The sequence below is a fragment of the Copadichromis virginalis genome, linkage group LG12, assembly GCF_057382275.1.
Source record: "Copadichromis virginalis isolate Kocher_CV1m ecotype Utaka linkage group LG12, C_Virginalis_male_GT1.1, whole genome shotgun sequence".
Taxonomy (NCBI): Eukaryota; Metazoa; Chordata; class Actinopteri; order Cichliformes; family Cichlidae; genus Copadichromis; species Copadichromis virginalis.
Window position 1 is genome coordinate 28,739,496 of NC_140629.1, and position 26,412 is coordinate 28,765,907.

Consider the following 26,412-nt stretch of genomic DNA (forward strand, 5'->3'; position numbering starts at 1 on the left):
ATGAAATATCCTTATTATTTAACACCTTAGGCATTTACCCAAACCCCAACATTCAAAGCAATGCTTCGGGTCAGCCCCCTGACACAGGCCCAGAGAGCTATCAGATAATGTCAAGACATTAATGTGAGGGCAGCCTGCAGGCTCACTGGCCCCCATCACTGTGGGTGAGATGAGCACAGAGTCGTGGCTTGTCATATTCCAATGTGCCAACAAGCAGTACCCACCATGGCCAGCTGACAGCTGACTAACAACCTGCTTCATAGGTCACTCAGTTTTCTAGTTTTTAGTCTTACTCAATGCAAGATTATGTTAATTTTGTAAATTATGGTTCCTGTTATTGTCAGAAAGGAGGATGAAGCAACTTTAGGGTTGGTCGACCTGCAGATTGACAAGTTGCTACCACGCGGGCATGCAGTGTCCCTCAGTTTCTTAGTCACCTCTACCACTTACTCGTCATGACTAGTTTCAAAAGCGCTCAGCTAAATGCTTTAAAAAGTTATCTGAATAACAAATGGGTGATGTCACAATTGCCAGGACCTGCCAACACATTTGCATGTTCTAAATATTTACTTAATGTATTTTAACTAGGAATATATTTAATTTAACTACCTAAAATGTACTTTTAGCTGTTATTGTCAGCTAAGTAGTTCTGACGCAGGTTATTATTGTTCCAAATAACTTGCAGCCAAGTTGGTATCAGCTGAGCTTTGAACATCTCCTGTGGTAAACCCAGTTAGAAAGCGTCGCACACACAAATCACAAGTTTGCAGACTCACAGAGATACATCACTGCTAGTACGTGACCTCCTTCCTGTCACACATGCCATGTGGTTTCACAATCACTGCCCTCAGATTGCAGTAGCATGAGGTGAGGTTTTGCTCCGTCTCCTTCTTCCTGTTGAGGTAATTTCTGCCTCCCTGTCCCGCTTTCATCTTTCCCCCATCTCTCACTGGCAAGAAACACTACCCTTTCTTGATGTATGCTTTTTTCTTTATCTCTGTAACTTCGCCTCATCTCCTGTCTTGCCTTGCATTAAGTGACGTCTTGTTATAAACAGCCCATCAGTGAGCTGTCCATCCGTAACCCGCCCGTGGACTGACATTTATTAGGAGTCAGCTTTGCCTGCAGTCTCCCTGCCTCGTTCTGCATCCCCACATGAATACAGAGAACCAATTAGAGAAAGAACAGGGCATATGTAACGTCTACATGCTCAGAGAGGTTAAGCCACATACACAAACAGATATCTAAACAGAGACAGCAGACAGATGGAGGAATGGACAGAGAAGAAGAGGAGAAGGGGACAAAGAGCAGATGAAAGAAGATGGGAGTAGATGAGAAAGAAAAGGGTGCAGGGGAGGATTTGAATGAACCTCAATAAATAGAGAAATAGAAATACTACCTACGGTGCTAAATGGCTGCTGCAACAAAGGCAGAGAACGGAAACACACTAGCTAAATAAACACACAGCACCTTTATTCAAGAGATTAAAAACACTGGGAGACTGCAGACAAGTAAATTGTGCAGCAAACTCTCATTCAGCGATGATGAGTTTTGACATTTACCATGAGCAGCAGGAAGCAGCTCCTGGGGCTATACAAATAATGTCCTCAGTGGTGGACTGAATAGAACGAGGGATATTTTGCCTATTGGTTTAGTCCCACATGGATGAGGTCACCTATGTCCTGCCTGTCCAGTTTCGGTGTTTGTGCTTGTTCCTTATTTGTTTGTGTGTGTGTGTGTACAGTCCACCACATCCTGTGTTGTGGCTAGAGACAATGGGACATGACTAGGTTTCCACATCCGCCTCTTGAACCTTCGCATGCTATGCAGCAAAACACAGCGCAACACAAACACAAACACAAGTGACTTATTGATGATGAGCTCCATGTGACGGATTAATTTAGGCATGAATCACACTCGGACGAGGCAGGGAGACACAGAATGAAATAAACTCCAGTTAGGTATGACATCTGGAACAAACATTGTTCTGTCTGCCTTAACCTTACACGAACAGGTCTTCACTTTGAAAAAGTTCCTTCTGAGCCTAAAAGATCAGAAATGCAACACAAAGTTTATTGCAGGCACAAGTTGAGAGACTGTTTGCATTCCTTACAGCCATCACATTATCTCCCCCTGAACAAGCAAAGACTTTTCTATTACACATACATTTTCTTCCACATGTGCAACTTTGATCCCGTACCTTGCAGAAGTCTAATGCCTTCAGAGTAAATCTCCCACTTTGAAAAGGATTCTGTGATCAGCTTTTTTACCTAAATTATGAGGTTTAAGAATGTAAAATTTTAATCTAGGTTTCCAGTGACAGCCTTTGAAAATATATGGTCATTGAACTTTAATTAAAATCCCTACATACGCCGTTTACTCGCCAGCGTTTTTCCTTAATACTCCTCTTCTCGGGACGGTATAAGCAAAAGTGCTGACTGATACGTTGTGTTTTCATCATAATCGAGCTACGAAAACACATCACAAAAGACTGCCTGAAATGCAGTGAACTGGAAAAGATATTTTAGTTACCTGTCTCATACAGCGTGCAGGATCATTTAATTTCTTTGCGTTGGGATAGACTGTTTAATGTCTGAGGTTTCTGTAAGCACTATTAAAGCAGAGACACACACAGGAACAATATACCTAATATGGATACTTCTATTTTATTACCAACTATTATCACCACGTTGAAAAATATTATCCCTAATCACAGATTTTTCTCACATCATGCAGGCTGTTATTAGTTTATGTTCACAGCATAGTACCGCACAATTTCATTCTGACTGGAGGATTAATTAGCATGATGATTGAAAACGTGGAGTGTGTGCAGGACAATGCAATGCTTTTCACTCCGCACGTAGTAAACTTTATTAACAGGCAGAGTGGGTATAAACATGTGGAAAATAAATGGTTTATGTACTAATAAGTGCAAGCACACCGGTAAAGGTTTTATTTAGATTCTTAATAGTAAACCTAAATGTCTAAAAACTAAAGAGCGTGAATTACTGCGTAAACAGTAGTAGGTATGTAGGTAAACAATAAATAAACAGTGGAAGCCACTTGATCAGTGAATTCTCTGCTAAAGGCAGTGCCAATCCTAACGCTGTATCTCAAAAGTTTAACGAAAGTGATGCCAACACACAAAAATTGATTTAGACTTCTGTGGGAAATCTACATCTTCACTCACGTAGTAACCGGACACTATGCCTACACTGCAACCTTCTACACCATGCAAGTTGTAATGGTATGTGTCGACCCAATGTGTAGTTACATTTCTCTGGATGTGCACATCAGGTTACGTAGAAGGTTGTTGTGTAGGGTTAAAATGGGCTTCTGGTTATGGCGTAAGTTTTTATGACTTGTTTTGGCTCATTGCACTGACCAGAGGAAAACAGGCAGAATTTACATGGATGCTGAGATAATAGTCTAACCACACAGTCAGTGTAATGCCTGAGGAAAGAGTGTACAGAGGGACACAAAGACAAACAGAAAGAGACAGACAGGCAGCAACAGTGGAGCTGGGTCTGAGAGAGAACAGTGCAGCGCCTGCCAGAGGTCATTTGTCAGGCCATTAGGTTCACCAGTTAATGCAATAAAGGAATAATAACAAATTCCCCTGTAATGTCCAACACAGAGACTGGCTGTTAGTGTGGAGTCCTTTTTCACCCACCACTTCACATCCTACACACATATGAATACATGTACACACACACACACACACACACACACACACACACACACACACACACACACACACAAGCACTGTCTTTTCTTTCTGGGTTTCTTTCTTTCTTGCACACATACACACAGAGCTGACAGTCTCTAGGTGGGCAAGGGTGGGATTTTCACACGCCTCACTCCCCAGAGCACATTCAGTACAGTACAGAGCGTGGCAGCAGGACATACACACAAAGGCTGGGATTGTCGGCACCCCATAAGCCACTCACTGAACTAGAATGACAGAAACACACTGAAGCAAGGATGCACACACATACACAGGCTCCTTGGGGGCATGCCTGAAAACACACACACACACACACACACACACACACACACACACACACACACACAGATTCACATTTTTCAGAAGTCAGCAGAGCAAAAGCTTTGCCTTTTGGGGCCCCACGACAAGAATGAAGACATCGCCATACAGATTCATTATTTCATCCAAAAAAAAAAAAAGCTAATTATGCAGCGATGCAATCACTCAACAACATTAAACTCACACACTCACTCTTTGGCGAGCTTTGGACTCAGGCATGTTGTTTACAAGCTCAACAAACACAATTTCAAATAGAACCAATACTCTATATGCAAATAATACCCTTATCAACCTGCAGTCAAGCCTTTGCTAACTTTAATGCATTTTGACAAAAGTTCAGCTGTTCCACTTTGATGGCCCTCCTGCAGAGTCATACATTTTTTAGGCATTTTTAGCAGTTAATTCATAAATAATGACCAAGGCCACAAAGGACTCTGGAACCTAACTGAAATAAACATCCAAATCTCACTTACTGTTCGCTGAATAAAATATTCTGCTCTCCTTATTTTATCAAGCATGGCAATATGAAAAGCTCCCTGTATCTCTGTCAAACATGGATGGTTTCTTTCAGGACTGGCTGTTGACATGCTGTGCTGAAAGATTAATAGAGAATGGATAAACAATAGAGAGTGGCATATGCACTAAGAGTGCTAATTGTTAAATTTCCTTTCAAAGTGTGGTTTGTGCAGTTTGTTACAGACAACACTTCAGTTTTGTTTTTTTTACATTTTAAGTACATTCTTATTCTTTTCTTACTTCTTTACTTCATCCCTCAGTAGTTTAGTGTCTTCCCATTAAAGGCATTATTTAACTTTTGATGCTTTTTCTAGAAGCAAAGTGACACACTTAAAACAGCATGCCAAAATATGCTAAAAACAACAAAACTGAAATAACAAAAGTATAGATTAGCTGTCTAATAACTGACATTATCACTTCTCCAAGAAAATAAATAGAAAGATTCTTTCCGCTGCTCCCCTCCTCACAAGGCGTTCGCATACTTGATCTGGCAGATTTTATGCTGAATGCCCTTCCTGACATAACCCCCCAAAGGATTTGTGTCTCCTCCCTGTCTCGAACTGGAGACCTTCCACTTCACAGCCAAATGTGTAAACCGCTAACTATGGACTATGGGCCACTGCAAGAAGGAAAATAAGTCACCCTTGAAAGATCAAATTGAAGTGCCTACAGTAATTGATCTACTTCACATGCAATGACTCCACAGGAACACAATTAAGAGGTAATAATCAGCATCCAAGCAGATTATGAGCATCTGAACTTTTAGCCTTTGTCGACCTCGATGAATACTTAAAAAGACACTGTAATTATTAATTACTGTAATGTTAACAAGTCACTTGGGGAATCAAACCCTGGACCTTTGAATCCTCCGAGAAAATTACTCACTCGTATCTCTGGGAGACGTTATTTTTCTCACTACCTACAAGTTGAGGCAACAGTATCAGATGTCCAAAACTATTTACAGTTAAAAATGCTAACAAATGTCAAATGAGTGAAAAAAACACATCTTTCTGCTTGTTTTGAATGGACTGTCAAATACTTTGGTGAGGTTTGATAAAAAATAAATAAAAATGCTGTGCATACGGTACTAATTACAGTGAGGAGGGATTCTGCCAGTGTGTTACAAATCCCAAGAAGCACCAGACTGACCCGTTGGCTTAAGACCCAGGAGATTTAGTACTTTAAGATATTTACGGATATAAACTGCAACTGCTAAGTCAGCTAATGTATCTTATTAGCTAGTCTAACCTGAAAGGATTATTAAAACTCTAAAGAAAAGAAAAAGCAGTTTAAAAAGGAACCAAACAGATGTTATGTCTAATAACTGTGTTGCTAAAGTGGTTCATCAATATAGGCTGCGTTACATTTATATTTATGAAGTGGGAAATGAACTCCCTATTGTATCTCTCACTCTTTGCATGAGCAGGAGTACATCAGCTGAGTCGTAAGACCTGCACCTATGCAGCTCTGCATATTTTAGAGCAGATGACCAACAGAGCAAAGATGCAGATGATCCCTGAGTTTTGTGGGCTGAGTAGCAGCTAGAACCAGGATCTGACACTGCATTTGCATCATATGTGTGCATTGGACATGTGCACAAAACATGATATTAGTATGTGACTTTAAGTAGAATGAAAGGCACAGGTGACCCAAAATCAAAAATTTCAGACTTTTCCTCTGGCCTGTAGTACTAATCCTTCTACCTTGTTTTACCGAGTGTTGCTTATATTTTGAAATACAGGCTGTAGCTCTACCTTCTTCACTGTAGCTAGCCCAACACTAATACTGATTTCTCTGCTCTGCACTGATGACATAACATTCACTTAATTAAAGAAGCAAAATGTCAGTTTGGGCCAGAATGTTAAGAGTTCAAATAGTTGTGTTGATAAAACTCTAACAGATAAAACGAAATTAATCATTTTAAACACCAAAGCTTCCATCTAACACTGGATCTGATGAGAAATCTTATCATGGAAGATAATCCCTATGTCTTCCAGATAACTGTGTCATGACTTCACTGGAAGGCAAAATATCCCCGAATTCACTTAACGTTTCATTAAATGAGCCAAAGCCATAGCCTGCAGGTGCAAAAATGCAATGTGGATTTTAAAGCAAGATAAATACAAGCTGACAGATACGTTTGTCTGCTTGTGATGAGACGAAGGGTTTCTAGTGACTTTCATAAATGGGTGAATGTCAAGCCATGATGTTTTGGAATAAATCTGGTTCACATCTTGCAGGGGCGTGCACTCGTGGTGCTTCAGAGGCAGCATCTGTGCTGATCAGTGGCCTCTTTGAGGCTAAATGACAATGACTGGGACTACCGCATCACTTCCACATCCTTTATGCATGTCTGTCACTGCTTAGCAGCCTCAACTTTAATCAAAAACACAAAAACATGCTCGGCCACAAAAAACTTCTGTGGGGTTAAAAGCAATGCAGTAATTTTTGTGGTGCCAGTGACTCTTGTGAACTTCCATGACAAATGTTCCGATTTCTCTCCTCCTTCCGTGAACTCTGTTTCTCCAACTTCACTCAAGTGAGGTGCAGCCAAATTATTATTCATCCACATGGGAATCTCTCTCTTCTTGCTCAAGGGAAATATGACAGTTCCTCAATCCCTCTATCCTACTCCTACTCCTCCCTCCCGACTGTGGTCACTGTTGTATAGAAACAGAGCCTGGTTCTGATCATTCTTCTAGCACGTCTGCAATGCGTCATCTGCCATATGCTGCGGTTGCTGGGTTCTCCATGGCTTCACAGGCTCTAAGCCTAAACCAATATACAAGGAATAAGTGCTTGTGTTATTGATTGGCTGCATTTTCACTGCCTAATGTTAATATGCATCCCCACTGCCTAAAGATTAAACCAGAAATCAATAATTCAAGCTTTCAGCGATGAGAGTTTTTCCTTAAAAAACACCACGATGTTATTTTAGACTGGCTGTGGTGGGTTTTTTCATTCATTCATTTATTAATTTACTTTTTTTGCTTGGTCATTTTCTCTGCCTAATAACTGTCCTTATACCAAGCCTCATGTGTCAGCCAGGTTCGATTATGCTTCCAGGCAGCATCGCCCAAAGCTGAGCCAACGGCAGCAAAAAGGAAACAATACACACCATAGCATCTACAAAACAGCTTTTAAATTTTTAATAACTGAATCTGGGGCACTTTCTTCATTTTTTAGAAGACACTGAAATACTTATTGAGGTTTCATATCAAAAACATCCCATCCATTTTATATATAGTACATTTATTTCTATGCTTTCTGTTGTACTGAGTACATTTTAATTCTGTGCCTGACACACTATACTTTGATATATCAGTAATTCCCCCTTTGAAGCCCAGCGTCTGATGCATGACTGATAACTGCTCACAATAAAAGAAAATACATGCAGAAGGCTTTATTAGACTCTAATTAAACCTCTCCATATGTGGTGCGGGAAGAAGCAGTGAAAGCCATTAAGTTTTTTCTACATCAAACCAGTCCCCCAACCACCTAAGCTTGACAATCTTAATGTGACAAACCAGAGCAGTTCGTGACTATTTCATTGATGTATGAACTTGAAAATTTGTAACAAAAGCCTCCAGAGAGTCTTTAAATCCAAGTGCACCCTTAAAAACTCATCTGAGACAAGGCTCAGGCACCTTTTCATCATCGCAAGAGGAATCCTGAGGTTTCAACCCTGTAGTAAATTTCTGTACTGTGAGATGCACAAAGCAAGAAAAAAATACATTTAGCTCCCACCTACAAACCTCCAACTTGTATTTCACGCTCTTTAAATTCGCCCCTTGTTGTATCTTCCAAAAAACAAGCGCTGTTTAAGCTACTACCAACATATTTTACTCATTCACTCTGTTGTTCTGCTGTGGAGCTTATGAGTATGGGATTCACAGAAAGAAAGCTGCACTTTGAGAGGAATTTGGTCAAGATGAGAAAGTCAGCTTAATGCCAGCTTAACATAAGTGGAAGCTTGTGTTTAGGCACTATGTTGTGTCTGCAAAAATCTTCTCTGTACCTGACCTCATTTTAAATATTTTCTCAACAAAGTAAATCATGAAATGACAAACTGGAGCATTAAAAGATAGAAGATACTAGGGAAAAAGAGACAAAGAGAGCATGGAAGAGGACGTGGAAATAATCCAAGAGCTGGGACAGCAAACTGATGGAAGAGGACAAAGAGAGAAGCCCAAAGATGAGCAATTTCATTTTGATTGTAAGAGAAAAAAAAGTTAATCCATTTCATAGTCACCCACCACACCACCCATCATATGTGGTCTGTGGGAGTGGCAAGGGCTGGGCTGGCCTAGATACATGCAAAATGAATAAAGCTATATTATCCTTTGATACAAGTCTTTGAAACACGTTCAGCTTCGAGCAGCATCTGTTCCCACTTTTAATCTGGTTAGGGTATTTCTCTAAATACAGCCAAGTATTATCGTCATCAGCAGGCGTTACGGATAGGGGGATGTGACATGATCAATGGAGTGCACTAATTTAGTGGAAAATAATGTCAATAATCCTTGTTAATTCAATTTCTCAGTGTACATTTTTAACTCTGTCAGCGACTGTGAGATCCGTATAGGAGCACCGGAGGAAAAACAAAACCCATATAAACACAATAATGTTGATGAATAATAAAACAGCTAATTTGGGTGTAAATCTGAGAGAAAATAGGTTTGCTATTTGGCTCATACTGTGCTCTATATCTCCAACAATCTCCCCTATGTGGCCTATTTAGCTATTTAGCCCAACTAACATCCAGCATCTGAAAAGGACCAGACCTCAAAGTGTGTGAAGCCTCTCCCCGTGCTCGTCATTACCATGTTTGTTTATCTACTGCTCACTCCCTCAAAGGAACACCCAGCCTTGTTAAGGAGGGAGAAGAAAGCTTTAAAAGTGGAAATAAGGCATACATTTGAGTCCGATCCCAGGACGATGCGCAGCGCCGAGCTATTTCCATAATGGTAGCTTAACGGGAGCTAGCCGGCTGAGCGAGGGGCACGTCGCCCTCATTAAGGCACTCGCTCAGGAACAGATTAGCGCTTCATTAACATACAGAGAGAAGCGGGGGAAATTACCACTCTCCATTTCACAGTCTGAAAGGCAGGCAAAGACCAGTTAGAGATAAGTGGTAGGGAAAAGATGGACTCAATTCAGGGGATGATAAAAATCGGTGTACGGTATAAAATTTCCTATTAAAGCATCCTGAATGTCTCTGACCATAAATGTGCATGACAGAGTTTCCTGTTTCTGTCCCCATATTTCTTTCGCTCCTTGTCAATCTCTCTTTTACTCTCTCTTTTTAACAACTTTGGCACTCTTACTGCCCCATTGCTTTTAAAAAGATACCTTCATGGCCATCATTATACATTAGTTTGAAGAGAATGCGAGTAGTTGCCCTAGGCTGTATTGCTATATCCTAATACCCTAAGTTTCTGCACAATCAGATGCATCAACAAAGCCAGACTTCCCTCTTCCTAATTAGCCTGATGCTAAACGGGAGGAAGACGAGGCAGGACAGTGTGTTGAATAATGAACCAGCATCTGAGAAGCCAACCTGCCGTTATAGCAAGTCACACTGAACATTATGAATCTTAAATTTTACTTGTAATGAGCTCCTTTAACTATCTCAAATCAACAATGTACATATGAAGGTCGTTTGATGTTCATTTAAGTTGGAAAAAGAATACCGTTGTATCGTGGTGGGTCCCTTCTGTCAAAAGTCGAAGCTCAGGGAGCACGTTTGGCAGAAAAAGATTAATTAGCCCTTTGTGAAGAATTTTAAAAGAAACCAGAGTGGTAAAAAAAAGCCTTTTAGAAAAAATATGATTAGGCTTTCTCCAGCCAATTCTCCAAATGCATATGGACAATGTTCACAACAATTTCCTATTAACCTGCCCTTCACCTTCACAGTCTCATGTCCGATCTTTACAATGATAAATTCCGCTAAAATGTATTTACTGGTTACATTTAATGCGCCTAATTAGTGAAACTACCTGTCAGAAGACGGCAGAAATAGAAATGACCCTTTTGTTAAAAACTAAAACTTACCTTAAAGAAGTGTCTAATTAGGGAAGCTACCTGCAACAGGACATTTTCACAAAAAGGGAGAATGAACTTTTCTCACCTCTAACTTCATGAAGCGACTTTTACACGTTTCTGCCCTCATGTTAGTGACCCTCACAAAATTCCATATTTTAACCTTTCTAGGATGTTTAATTAGGGAGAGGTCTGTCTTGGCGCTCTGGCCAATTAACATAAGGAAGATGTGAGCATATCCTGGATCCTCTCTGTATATAGGATAAGTATACAGCTATGCTAACTGATCCAAATGCAAACTGTAACAAAAATATTTTGAGCCCTGCTTGGCTCTAATTAGCCTCTGGAATCTAACAAAGACAACTTAGTGCTGAAGTTAACTTACCTATTTTATTCCTTGTCCCCCCCCCCGCTGGTATTAAATAATTTACAGTAATTTCCAACCTACTTAGAGAATTTTCCCCTTTGTCGATCTGTTCGCTATTGATACCTTTCTTTCACTTTAACTCTCAACTGGACTCTTGGAGGGAAGCTTATTATCCAAAGGTTGGCAGGGTTGTTATTATCTACACAGTCTGAGCTGACTTTGGCCAGACGGACTCTGACTGAACAATGTGCTCCAAGTTAATAATCTGTGCTTCATTCTATATAGAAAAGAATATATATCAAAGCTCTGTGAACTACACCTCACTGAAGCCATATATTAAACTTTCAGGAGTTGTTTTAAAATCTCTGGTGTCAAAAATTATTTTTTCCATACACATTTTTATTTAACCTAAGCCAGAAGGTGAAGCATGAGATAAAAGCAAAAAAAAAAAAAAAAAGTAGTCTGGTGTGACACCACACTATGTCGTATTCTCCAAAATTCAAAGCCTTAACCCATCAAATTTCAAAATAATCAACAACACAGATGATTTTTGCCTTCAGGTTTCCTTTTGTTTTTGCAGCTTATGGTGAATTAAATGACCAGTAAAAAGCTAATCTACTACTACAACATCCCTTTAAGTTAGAGCTGGGCGATAGAACGATAACGATATGTATCGCGATATAACTTTTACTCGATAGAGAAATTAAGCTATCGCGATAGACCTCGCCGCTCTTGTCCTCTTAAAAAAAAAAAAAAAAAAAAAAAGGTCAGCCAATCCAAATTAAGTAGCGCAGAGCCGAACCAATCACAGCCGCAGCGTCACGTCGCGTGACTTGTTACGTACAGCACAAGTGCCAAGCCGCACGTGTGTTTGTTTGGGAAGCAGCCAGCGGGTAATGGAGCCAGCGCGTAATGGAGGAAATGAGTGTGCCGACTAGAAAAATCAACCGAGCGTGACCGAAGGTTACAGAAGAGAAAACAGATGATGGTTCCAATGCCGGAGAGATTGTCGAACGGAAGAGCCATAGAAGTTCCGTAGTTTGAAGGTATTTCGGCTATTTCAAGTCTGACAAAAAACAGTAGCGTGCACTGTAAATTGTGCCGAAAGCAAGTCTGGAAATACAATAAACTGGTGCATGCGTCACACTGTGCGCCACGTTATTGTTTCGGTGAAATGAATTTCTACAATACTGTTACTGTTAATTCTACTCTCTGCAGTGTTTAAATGCTTACATATACACACAGTTACTGTCCGTCCACACATACGACTCGGTTCTGCTTCTGTGCCCCAGCTTTGTTTACTTTTTCCCACCGAGGCTTCTAGACTTCTGATTGGCCAACATTTCTGCACGGTTAGGAATCTAGCGCCACCTGCTGCTTTGGCATGTTCATAGCAGCGTTTTCCTTCATTTCTGCCTTTATGTGTGGACGGGATTATTTTTTAAAACGAAAACGGAAAATCTCAGTTTTCAAAAATACCCGTGTACGTGTGGACGTAGCCTCAGTCTCTGACTGGAAGCGCTAATTCGTCATTCGGCTTTTGTCAGACTAAAGTAACTGTTAAAACTGTTTGAAAAGCTCAGCTATACAACAAGGAGAGATTGAGAATTTCCTTTTAGTTCTCAGTTTATTTGATATTGACAAAAGTTAGTCAGTTTTGTCTGTTCTTCTGTAAAACAAACTAAGATTTATTTTTAGAATTAATATTTTGTTTCTAAGTGGAATTGACAATTTAGTCTGTTTCGTTTGTTCTATTTTGAAACTTAAACGCTTTAGCGGCTGCCTTTTGTGTAGTTTGCAATATTTGCCTTTATTTATCTGAAAAAGTCTCATGTTCCTTAAGTACATCTACCCTGTCGAACTTATTATGGGAAATAAATATTTAAATAAAAACAAGCTGCTGATTATTTCACATTTTACTTGTGAGCAACGGCACATTTAAATCTTACAAATATAGTTATTTGGCTTATATCGAGATAGATATCGTTATCGCCTGAAATGGAAAAAAACATATCGTGATATGAAAAAATCTCATATCGCCCAGCTCTACTTTAAGTTAAAAAATAAAATGTAAGAGCTACCATTCAAATTAACCCCAGCACAACATGAATGAATCGGATAAGTGAATAAGAAAATAGGCGGGTTGGCAGTAATATGTTTTTAACAATACTGGATATCGATTTTGATTTCGGCTTTAAAAGCTGTCCACAGTCTAGCAGTTTGGTACTTGAAATGATTTCTCGAACACGTAGGAATATTTGCAAAGGTTGTCTGAGTAGTAAGATTTCTGTGCTGCTCTGTAGCTCACATAAAAACAGAGACCTGTCGGACACCAAAACAATATAATTAACATGGAGTTAGTGGTGTAAGATACACTGGACTTTAACTACAGCCTACAGATTGTGATAACTTGCAGTGCAATAATTAAAATTCACATTTTAACCTTCTCAACTCTCACAAAATTAAATGAATTAACTTCAGCTCTCATGCAGTAGTGTTCTCCTCTCCCCGAGGAGTATGTCAGTAAGACTACAGTTGGAATTAAATGATAAATGAACCATACAGGCAGCACCACTGCTGACAGTGAGAACACTGATTTACAACATAATGAGCTCAACCTGTGCAATACGGTTCATTCAAAGTGAAACAATTGCGTCTTGCAGTATATTTTATGTTTCTCAGAGAGCAGCCACAATAGTTTATGGTAAAAGCAAGAAATCGAGTTGACTTATAACCCTTGCTGTGTAATATTAAATAAATATGGGCATTTTGGGAGGTAAGTTCTTTTCAGAAGTTTTTTTCAATACCTCTCAAAGTATAAATAGTCATAACTACTTTTCTATATGGATGCGTATCGTTTAGGTTTTATCCGATACCAGTACCAAACCGCTACTTTTGAAACGGTGCCGGTGCTTAAACGGTGCTCAAACCAGTGCTTAAAGAATGAAGAACACAAACTTTGTCCAAAAACCTCTCATGTTTAGCTGTTTTTTTGTAAAAGGATAACAATGTTAGCCTTTTCTGCAGCTATAGGGGATTTATGGTATCACTCTTGGCTGGAAGCAGTGCTTAATCAATGGAAAAAAAAAAACAAAAAAAAACACCAACTTTGTCCAAAAACCTCTCATGTTTAGCTGTTTTCCACTTTTTCTTTGGTCATTTTAGCTTTTTTGGCCAGGGTGGAGGGAGTACCTGCCATCAAACAAGAAGACAGCCGCATGTAACTACCACGGTGTTTGCTAGTTCACCTTACATGCATTAATTTAATAAGTGGTTAGCCAACTCAACGTAAATTACACACGAACAACATTAAGCTACTGTTCCAGAGAAGAACGGCTGCTGCTGCCATCATCACCCGTCATTATTTCTGCTACACTGGCAGGGCTAGGGGCCAGGACTCTCCTCTTCGGGTTCTTGGGGGATGTTGCTAACTCCGGGTCCGATAACAGGCACCACACCCGCAGTAGATGTGCTCAGTGTGACCTCTTGCAGCAAGCTATTAAATACGGTGCTTTTCTCGGCTTTTAAAAAAACGCTATGCGTCGCCAGGTGTTTCATCAGATTTGAGGAGTTACCTCCTTTGCACAGTATCAGCTTAAAGCACTTGTTGCAGGCTGCTGAGTTTGCATCTTTTGCTGAAATAAACCGAAATGCACCGAAATAAAGCACCGAAATGTGCGCTGCTTTTTGGTCTGGTTACTACCGTTTAAGTCAGAACCGGTGCCATCCGGATACTGGTACCCATCCCTACTTTTCTATTTGTTATACAAATGAGATAAAATGTAATAATTAGACAGCCTTAAAGGTGTCTGCTGGCAGTTTTGTTTTAGTTTTTCACTGAGCCAGGATAGCTGTTTTAAACTGCTTCCTACACCAAGCTAAGCTGAGCTAAAATAAACCAAGATAAGATAAGCTGAGTTGCTTTGAGCTCTTGCTTCACATTTAACACATACAGCAAGACGCTATTTCAAAGTTTGGATTTAATCGTCAACTCAAACCAGCTTTTATTCCCATATTATCCTGATTTGATCAGAATTCTCATGAACTTGAGTAGAAATCACATTAAACATCAACTCGATAGACAAAACATTCTCAACACAGGAGCCAGTAAGATAGCAGAGGTGTCCACATTTTCAATCGTATCACATGATCTTCCTTAGCAGATGGAGGTTACACGGTTATGATGCAAGGAAACAAGTTCAATCTCACCTCCAATCTTAAAAAAGGCATCTGCTGAGCATTTACCAACAGTTAATGTTTCCAGTGCTGTAGGTGAACTCATTTTAACTTCAATATTTCATACTGGATGTCATATAGTGATATACAGTGGCAAAACAGTTAAATTATAATAATTATTAATTATTCTATTTAAAAAAAACTATTTGTATCCACTGCATCATACTGAATTATAAGTTTGGTCACGTGCAAGAAAATAATTTTTATGATTTCATTTTAATGGAGAAAGACAGAATATCCAGCTCCTGTGGACTGGCCATGTGCCCATGTGGCACAAAGATTACAATCAACTAATGCACAAGGCTGGAATATCCATCAGCAATAAGCTTGGTGAGAAGGTGACAACGCCTGGTGCGATTATTTGGGAACTTAAATAAATATAAAATGACCGTCAGTCTCACTCGGTCTGGAGCTCTGAACAAGAACCTCCTTCTTTCACCCAGAACATAACAATGACCCAAAACATACCGCCAAGACAACAAAGGCAGAGCTAAAAGAAGAAGCTTATTGAGATCACAGAGTGGCCCAGCCAGTCTCCAGACTTGAATCCTATAGAAAATCTGTGGAGGGAGCTGAAAGCAGCTGCCAAGAAATCAAAAAGATTTAAAAAGTTTCAGTCAAGAGTCATCTTTTGCTTAGAGGTCAAATAGTAGCATGCAAATCAATTTTGCAATCAAGTCTTTCTCCATTAAAATGAAACTACCATAAAACTTAGACACTGTTTATTTCTTTGAATGTGAGCAAACTTGCAAATTCAGCATGGAATCAAACAATTATATTCCCCCCAGTTTACCTAATCAGTATTTTACTAGTTATTTAAATATTGTTGTGAAAAAGATCCCAACCTCCTCACCTAGTCTAAATAGAAGAGTAAACATTCATTCATTCATTATTCAGATTAACTGAATAATTTCACATGCAAAGGGAACATATGTCACAATTTCAGCATGCTTTAAAATGATGCATTCCTGAAATAAAATTCAACCCCATAAAATAACATCACAGACTCAGCTCATCCCAATGCAGTAGCCTAGTTTCTGTTTCTCTCTTTCAACATCTCACAGAGGGGGGAAGAAAGATATGAAAGCTTTGATTGTACTTTATCCTTGAAGTATGAAAAAGTAAACGCACAGAGAGAGAGAACGGGGGAAAAAAAGGTGGGAAAGGAGCTTCAGGTGCCATCCAGATTCCACCGCTATCTTTTAGTCTTTCATGACCAAATCAAAACATATCTAGTGTCTCGTCTTTATTGTCAATCCCTTTAATGTCTTTTCCCCTGCTTCAGCTCCTCCATCCATCCATCAACCCATGTTTTTCTAACCTTAAAGCACACAAAGGCTCATGCACAGACAAATAAACACTAAATAGTATCCCATCCATCTCACACTAACAGCCATAACCACACACTTATTACGCAGAAACAACACATGCCCGTGCGCTTACACATGCACGCCTGCATATGCCACCCATTCGGAGAGACACACACCTCAACCACCTTTAACCATTCCTGTCTCCACACTCAAGTCGTGATGGCTGCTTCCAAGATGTGGGAGACAGTAGACGCGTAGCCTCTGCTGAGCCTCCTGAAATGCAAGAGTTGTTTTTCAGCCAGGCTTTCACGATCTCAGGTCAAATATGCTTGCTGCTGAAGGCATTTCATCATCTCGCAAATTTTAGAAAGGTCTATGAAAGGTTTTCCGATGTTTCGAGTCCAGGTTGCGTGCTGTCTCTTTCAAAAATGGATGACTTCTGTCAACTTAAGTGCCTTGCTGGAAATGCAATTCCAAGCTGAACCATTTACCTGCGTGGGTGCGTTCAGGTGCTATCCAACTTTAAAAGTCTTTGTGGTGTCAGTGTTAATAAGAAACTTTATTCCATGCTGCAGGTACAAAATATGAACTCAACCCTTAGACTAATGTGACAGCCATCCAATTTGAGATAGTCCAGATAACTTTGTAGGTTTAAAAACTGTAAAAGCAAGAGTGAAACATGCCTTCAGATAGAATTAACTAAATATTAAACCAATGGTGACAAAGATGAAGTGTTAAAATGTGGGGTGTATGTTGGGGTAACTCTCTCCCTCTGAGGGTTTCTCCCATCTCTGCTGTGACTAAAAGGATTGCAGAGACTTTTTTTTTTGACGTAATAGCAGAGAGAGGAAACAGCCTTCTTGGAAGCAACTGCCAAAATGATTTTTCCATCCTTGCCACCCCCTTTGCCACCCTCCTCCTTTCCTCATCTCCTTTCTCCTCCTCCTCCTCCTCACTAACCTATCTCTTCATACTGCTCTTCACACCAATGTGTCTTTTTTAGAGCCTTCAGAGGCTGGGTGTCTTATCGAGGTTTCCCAGGTCTACGGGCAAAGCTGAGGAGAAGCTACTGTCAACTCCTCTCTCTGCTATCAGCCCCGTGGCAGTCACAATGACACTGACATGCATACTCAAGCAAGCACATTACCACACGCACACAAATGCACGCACGCACACACACACAAGGGAATTTATCAATCCCAAACAAAAGTCTGCTTTAGACTGGAGTCATTTTCCCAGAGGGCTGCAGCAGAAAGAAAAATTGTGCTTAATGGACATTATTGTAAAAGTGCTTTATGAAATCTGTCAAAAGGCTACCAGACCAGTAAATAGAGCAGGGTGAAGCTTACAAGAAGCCGACACCTTATTCAAATAAGATGCTGAACACATCTAAATCCTATCCAGTCGGTGAAAAGCAATGCATAAAAAGCACATTCTTGCCAAAATGATTTCAAGAAACAAAGAACAGGACCATTTATTTTTTTCTCCTCAGTTGCCTCAAAATGATGTAATTGACTATGTTTCTCAGTGTTAATAAGACAAAACAAAAAGATCCTTTACCAACTGTTTTAACTCCATATATCAGCTGTTTGTTTACTTCGTTGCTGTCATTTCACGGCTAACTGTCATGTTTGTCTCTCTTAAAAACAAAGAACAGTCAATGAAGAATCTAGACTGTGTTTATTATTATAACGTGGTTAACTACAAATTTGTGATGAGTCATGTCATAGACAAAAAAGTACGCTGTGAAATCTTCCTGTTCCTCAAATTTACATAAGATCTCTGATAACAAAAAAAAAACAGAGAATGGAGAGCCATTCCAAGAATGAGGCAACATGAAAAGACATGCAGACACTTTAGTTCTTGGTCCATTGTTCTCTCACCCTTTGCCAGCGTGTTTATCAGATGAGCAATGTGAACCACTCCCACTGGCTTAATTGGTGACCCATGTATCTCATACAGTAAACAAACACTCTGAAATAACTTATTACGCCCTGTGCCATGTTATTAATGTGTGTGTGTGCGCGCGTGTGTGTGTGTTAAAGGGAGGCTGAGTTGGAAGGAGAAAAGGTGGGTGTGCTGTAGCATGACAGAGAAAAACATTCTCACAAATTAAAATTACTACACTAAAATGGGCTTCGCTTAGCAGAAGGCAGCCAAAGAAATTAACAAGCATGTCAGAAAATTCAGCCAGGATCATCTATCTACATCATCAGAGGTTCCTAACTGAGAGAGTTTGTCATTAATATTGCTTAACATAAAGAGACTTTTAATATATGTATATATTTATATATAAAATGAGTAATATCATAAGAGACACCACAAGCCTCCACACTTTAAGTCTTTAAGTAATGTTAGATATGTTACATGCTCCTTGGGGAAATTTGTCTTCTTCATTTGACCCATCCAATCTAATTAGAGGCAGCAGGCACTCACAGTGCAGCACCCAGTGGCCAGCTCCAGCTCCTTGGTCAAGGGCAACAGCAGGAGTATTCCCAATATCTAACACGGTGTGAGAGAAAAATGGCACACACAGTGAAAGCGAATGCAGAGAGGACAAGTAAAGTTTTTCCTCTCTCTTCTGTTCTGTCTTTATTTAACCTACTTCTCTATATCTAGGAGAAAATTGAAAACAATATCAACTTCATGCAAAGCGAGTTTAATATTGCCTTGGAGAGTTGGGGCATGTGACATTTAGCTCTGGTAACCTTTGCTTTCTGTGGCTTTACTCTCAAAGCTGCAGGCAAAGTTAAATTCCAGGAGTTTTGTTTACACGGCGTCCAGTTTTCCTGACATGCACAACAGGATGTGTGTGTGTGTGGGGGGGGGGGGGGGGGGGGGGGGGGGGGGGAATCACTTGCAGGATGCATTTAATCAATAACAACCGCTGCAAGTTGTTTGTGTAAAAAGATGTGCAACACCAACATGTGTATATTACATGTCCAAGAAAGGTTGCCCGTTTTGCTGTTGTACAGAAACTTAAATATATATATGAAGGGGCCAAAGTCTGTGAAACGTAGAGGAAGAAGACGCCTACATAAACAAGTGGGTTCTGACACTTGTACTAGACTTAGAACAATGAGGATTACTTCTCAACACCCACCAACACTGGCATGTTCTGGCCTATCTGACAAGCTGTCATCTTCTACATTGTTCACTCTGTGCAATTGCACAGTGACAAATGGTATGAACAAAACTGTGTAGGAGAATAGCACAGATTTAAGAGAAAAAAATGTCAAACTACAGTACATAATCTCTGCTACTGGCAATCATTTAAACAGCTAAGCTAGAGCCATGTGCACTGAATCTACCTACACATCAAATATCGAGCTGAACGCCACATCTGCACTGTCAGATATCTTCAATGGTAATCCTTCGCCATTCATATCAACTGTACAATGCTAATGCTAATACTGAAAAACAGTGCCAACAGCTACTGCCCTTCTTTAAACAATAAGTTGGCTGTCTTTCATCAGAATCAGAATCAGAATACTTTATTGATCCCTGGGGGAAATTATTTTTTTGTTACAGTTCATGCGACAGTGTCAGTTTTATTTGGCTCTCAACAACACATTATACAAACTGAAAATTAATGCAACCTTCAAGCTGTTGAACCATCACCAAGTCACAGCTGGGAGCCACTTGGAAGGCTTTTATAGTTGCTTTAAAATGGGGGATATATTCAGAGCACTAGGGGGAATTACAGCTGAGTGTGTGTGTGTGTGTGTGTGTGTGTGTGTGTGTGTGTGTGTGTGTGTGTGTGTATGCATTACTCATTTAGTGGGGACATAAATCCGTTTATATAGTCACAGTTGAAGGGCTTTCCTTTTTTCTTTTTAAATAAACAAGAAATATGACAATTAAATTAATTAAATAAAATTTTATTTTGTCCAGTCTAATGATGGCCTCCTTCACTTTCATTGACATTTCTTTGGAGAATTCAGTTCAACGCTTGGATCCAACTTCAGATCTTCTATCTGCTTAACTTGTCATGAAATAATGAGGGAACATGCTTCACCTGGACCTCATGACTGCTTAATTGTCCAATTAACTTTTCAGCCCTTGAAACTGTGGGACTGTGTATAAAAATCACTCATTCCTCAACAGTTAATTCAATACTTACATTAAACCCTTCAAGTTAAATGCACTCCAATCACATCTTGATGGTCTAGAGACAAAATCACCAAATATTACCAGAACTTTGTGCTGTCCAAATACTTTAGGACCTCACTGCACCTGTACCTTGTTTGTGTGATGAAAAGCATGTGTGCTAGAAATGTTACAGCTGCAATAAAGAGGTGAAACTGGAGCCTTCTGATGTGTGACCTGTGGCTTTTTTTGCATTCAAAATGTTGACTTGCTTTGAGCCCAATACCTTCCCTGTGTTTTCTTGGTATGGATGTGTGTGTATTTTCTTCTACGTTGCTTATCTGTACCTAAAGCATAAAGTTTAGGGTACGCATCCCGATGAATGTGTCCTCGCAAACACAAAGAAACCAACAAGTGCGGAGTGTGTGCACTGCACATCTGTTTGCACATAATGTTTGAACATGAGAGAGCGTGTGAGTCTATGCATGTGTGTGCACCATCATTAGAGGAAGGTCAGTGTGACACCCTGTATGCTTTATAAATAATGTAAAACAGCACAGGAATTAGACTTTGTAATTATAACTCTTCACAGCACTATGGCTGCTCTTTGCATGTATACATGTGTGCATTATGAGCATCTGTGTCTTTGTGTGTGTGTTTGTCTAATCTCTAATTAGCTCCAAGAGAATACACTGCCTACTAAAGTGTTACATTACTTATTGCTGGGGATGAGGGAAGTGGTGGAGGGCTAAAAATGCCTCGGTTCATTATCATTTGTCTCGTGTAGTTTATGTGGCTGTTTTAAAGAAATTCACAAAAGGAATACGTGAGAGAAAGAAAATGGGGAGAAAAGAAAGACAACATTTAGAAATATGCAAGCTCACAGGCTTATACTCTATTTGTATGAATGAGCATGAGTGAATGGCTCATGTTTATAAAGTGAGCCTGGCAGTGAGTGTATGTGAGTGTTGCACTTGTAATCATATTCATCCCTGTCAGGTCAGCCACAGTTTACACTGCCACTTTCAATCTAGCGGCTGTGACTTCGCTTTAAACAGCACACACATGGTATTTGGCTGCTATTCTAATGACATTTAACGCTGACCGATAGGGACTGCATGTCACTCTAATTAGAAGCGTTCCCCTGTATGGCTAACTGTTAGACTAACATCGACTCCTCCCTGCAAATTTGGGGATGAATTATTGAAAAGGGCAAAGCTGAGCACCTTGATGAGGATGGCACATTTGGCTGGCTGAACGGTCAAACTGACACAGCTCAGAGAAAGAGAATAAAGGCCATCACTATCACACTAGTTCAGAGTGCAGCTTTGTGTGGAACCTGGACCTTATCATAGAAACTACTGGCAATCCATCCCAAAGATGACCTAAAAGCCAGAAGTTACCAAAGTTCAAATTAACATCAAATTTTGAACAGCTGCCTTCGTGGTCGTATTTATCAGAAACCAGCATTATGGCTCAGCCACACTAGAGTAAAAACAGGATGGCAACTCCCTCGTGATTAGGAATAACTGGTGTTTGCACAGTAATTACAATTAATTTATGTCCACATTCAGCAACAGACTGCTGGCATTTGGGGTGAACAAGTGGTTGTCCAGAGGTTGACTCACAAGACAACTGCATGGCTCACCTGGTCGGACTAAATCTGTCTTCAAACAGTCGCAGTTTGAGAACTGACTGTAATCACCTTCAGACAGACTGACGAAGATTTGCAAATAATCACAGTCTAGTTTATAAATGCAGACACTGTCCTAAACATTCAGTCAGTGTGTGCACCACAATTCATTTATGACGCATCTCTTTTCAATAACGGACTTTGCTGAACTGGTTGTCAACTGGTTGTATGAGTTTCTGGCTGAAGTTACTGCGAAGTCCCGTTTAATGAGAATTTCTATGCATACAGATGCAATACATTTGCAATTTCCACAAAGTTACCGCAATCGCTGTATGATCAGAAACAGTTCTCATATAACTGCCAACTTGACTGGATAGCGGACATATTACTAGTCATATTATTGTTTTATCGTAGTCTTGATAATTGGTCACAGTAACTTTGGTCATGCCACAGTTTCCAACCTCTGTTTTCCCTACTGTGACTAGGGCAGAGCAATTTGGCCAAAAATATTTATCACGATATATATTTGAAAATTTGCAAATACTTTACAACTCCACAACTTTATTAGTGCAAAAAAACCCATCAATATATTTTCACTTAAACAAGCAGCTGTTTTTTATGTGCATTAAAGCTATATAAAAATTTAACAGTGCAAATGCAAATTCCTTGCTGACAGTTTAACCAAAAGGCATTTCCAGTGGAAATTGGCCGACAGGTCCTCATCATAACCATGTATAATATCCACAAAACTTAAAAAGAGGTTATACACACACACACAATACCGTAATATTATGTTGAAGCACAGTACATATCACTCCGCGAGGCTCCTGACTACAGTAGCCGTAATGCTGCGACAATCCATCAAGCGGAGGGGCTTCGTAGCTTAGCAAAGTCGTACTAAAACATTTTTTGACAGATTTTCAAGCGCCGTGTACGACATAAAATGGGTTCGAGGTCAGTAAGCACGACCAGAATTCATACATAAGACACACGGGATTATACGATTTTTCAGAAAATCAAAGGATTGATTTTAAGTGTGCCTTATTTTCTGAAAAACATGGTAATAATGACGGCCCGCTTGCATGCTCTACCAAAAATAGTGCTTTGGTGTGTATCTGACGGATGAAAGCCAAACCAGTTCCACACCACTGAAGTTCATTTTTTCAAACCAGTTCTGGTTCATCTATTTCATTCAACGATCCGCTTTCGCCCTTCTCATTCTCCGTTGCCGCCATGCTTTTTCCGCCATGTGCGAATGAAAACAAAGGCACTGCGCATGCGCGTTTTACCCATATTCTATCGCGATATTTCACTTTCTTATCATTGCCCAACATTATACTGGTATTACCGTGAACGGTATGATATGGCCCAGTCCTAACTGTGACTGTAGCATTAGGTATTAAAATGTTTTGAATGCAAAGGGTGTAGCTTCAGTGCACCTAGCAGCAAGAGCTTAATGGCCCTCATTTACTAATATGTGTGTAGAAATCTTCTTATCCTGTGCAAATAACAAGTGTGTACACAAAATTACCGCCGAATTTATGAAAGGTGCACACTTGTGTATTTGGTTCTTACCACTATTTGCACATTAATAAATCAGAACCAATAGCTTTGTCTATTTTCCATACAATCTGTGTACCATCTAGATATTGCCACGACCTAATTCCTCTAAACTTGTTTGCTTCCTGGTGAAGCAAAGGCAATGTTGTGAGACAAAAATCTACACCTCGCAGGAAAGAAAGCTTGAGTGTGTGTGTGTGAGAGAGAAAGAGTGTTGAGTGTTGCGTGTGTATGTGACTTTGTCACAAAATGTACTTAAAATTGAGGGTGGCACTCCACAAAAATGCACCCCCCCCCAGGAGCCAGAGGCAGACAGAGATGGATGCAGGAGAACTGGGCCATCCACAAACCCCAAGAGTACCGAAGACCTAAGGCCACACATCTCGGTGATATCTGTGCTCCCATCCTAGTAAGAGAAGGAGCCACGGCCAAGGGGTGGAAGTCCCAGAGGACCAGAGTCGACTGGTGCGAGCAGAGATCAGGCTCCCAGGGCTCCAGGTGCCCAAGAACCGCCCAGAACCCGGTAGAGCAGTTTATTAGTCAGTGTAAATGTTTTTTTGAGGACACTGTAAAAAGAACCAATACATGTGCAAGTACCAGCCTGTTTTTATAAAACCATAATATGTAAGTGAACTGCAATAAGCGATATGGTGTGTTTTTGCTGGATGTCACTTGAATTCTTAAAGGCTGCAGAAAAAAGATCAGACTACCTCAAAGTGTCCGGTGAGGTGTTGATAATCAATTGTACATTCAGACATAATCGAATAAATGTACTTCTTTGTTTTCAGTAGCAGACGCAGGGAAACAAAACAAATTCATTGATATGCCTTCAGCTACCGTGGGGACATTTACTTAAATGACTAAACTGAGATGACTGAAGATTGAAATCTAATTTGTTGCTTTGCTACATTCCAAAAGCTTTCTTACCGATCGCTTTGATGGCTGAATCCAAATTTTGCTACAGAGCAACCCAAATAACTAAAAGATTCAGTGCAGTTGTAGATCCTGAATATGTGTATAAACCTCTTTCATGTGTGAGCGTGAGAGAAATAAAGAGTGTGTTAGCCGTTCCCAAGTGATGATTGACGCCGCTGATGACAGAACGGTGGCATCGGATTCTTTTCCGTCTTGCTCCCAAGGCTCCTGACCCACCTAATTGGTTTTCATTGTTTAAAAGACCAAACCATGAAAGGCACCACTGTCAATCTGACGGCTTTCACTTTCAGATTAGGCTCTCTCTATTATTTATAACTGACAAGAAACTTTCTGATATACTCTCTCAAATATACAGACAACAATCCCAACTTGTCTACATACAGACCACATTTTGGTGATCACATATGCGCACTTATGCTTTCTCTGCGAGCGTGCGCGCACACAGAGTGTAAGTACGTTCAGAGACAGCCAGCACACCCTGACACAGCAAAGAGAATATATGACCAAAGGGACTTTTTCAGTGTGTCTGTGTGTGATTGTTTGTGGATGTGGTATGTTTGAGAGAGGAAAATGAAGATGGACAGTGTGTGTTTGCATATGTATGTATTTCAGAAGGAGACAGACTGATTTTGTGAGTGTGTGTATGTGTGTCTGTGTGTGTTCAAAGCCTTCATATTTTGCCTCTGTACAGACTCTGCAGAACTGCTTGACAGTGCAGAACTACCGACACTTATACAAGTTCTGTGAGAGTTTTTGCTCCAGACAATACAGAAAAGGCTCATTCTAATGATCAAAGCACTAGAATAACCCAAGGAAATGTCACTACATAATCCTGGACATTAAAAATAACCTCATAAATTCTTGTTTAACTTTGCTGAGCACAAAAATAAACACCACGCACAATGGACTCGGAGGCTTAAATGTTAAATTCCAATCAGAGAAATATTTGACATAAAATAAATGTCTCTTCCCTCAAAATGACTTTCCCATCGCCACAAATAGGCTAAACTTCAACAACTCCTCTGACAGCTACACAAACATCCTCCCGTTCAGCCTGTTCCACATCAGCACGTTAGCTAACGGCTGAAAAAATAGTCAAAACCACTACAAACAACATTTTCCTTCCTGCTATGCATCTAATCTGCACCTATCTCCACATCAGGGATACAAATTTAGCACAGATTGAGTCGTACTTTGACAGGAGGCTAGATGCTGTGAAGCTATCTTTCTAGGTTGGTGGAACCCCAGTATGCAGTCTGATAACATCAGATACATCTCAAACCAGGAGAAGGTCCGACTCCACCTACTTCCACCTACACATGTTCAAGGTATTCACTACACAAACACATACACACACCTCTTTTATCCCAAGCTCTGTTCCCTCTTTAAGATGCCAATCAAACATTGATAAGCACTTGCTTTTAGACTTACAGTGACAGCATCCTTCTCTACCTGCCTGTCTATTGTCCTTTCTTCTTTACACAGTTCTGACAATATGAGTTTTGTCAATATTGCATAGCAGCCTCTCTTTCATTCTCCCTCTTTTTTCCTACTGTGATAGTGATCCTAGCGATAAAGCTTGCCTCTATTATTAGCAGAGTAATAGAGGGCTGTGGTTGTGAGGATCTGACAAGGAGATGATAACAGAAGTGCTTACTCCTCTGTTCTCCCCGTTCTC

At 40.1% G+C, this 26,412-nt stretch overlaps 1 protein-coding gene across 2 annotated transcripts in view; it reads right to left on the minus strand.

The window, feature by feature from the left end:
• The window catches only part of commd10 (COMM domain containing 10), a 66,468-nt gene that overhangs the window by 14,231 nt on the left and 25,825 nt on the right, over nt 1-26,412 (minus strand). The window contains exon 6 of one of the 2 annotated variants that reach the window (XM_085475831.1): nt 16,679-16,789. The exons of the other annotated variant lie outside the window; for it this stretch is intronic. Within the exon in view, the coding sequence (XP_085331957.1) occupies nt 16,694-16,789 (96 nt within the window). The 3' untranslated portion in view covers nt 16,679-16,693. Of the gene's footprint in view, nt 1-16,678; nt 16,790-26,412 lie in introns of those variants that run through there. 2 annotated transcript variants of the gene reach the window in all.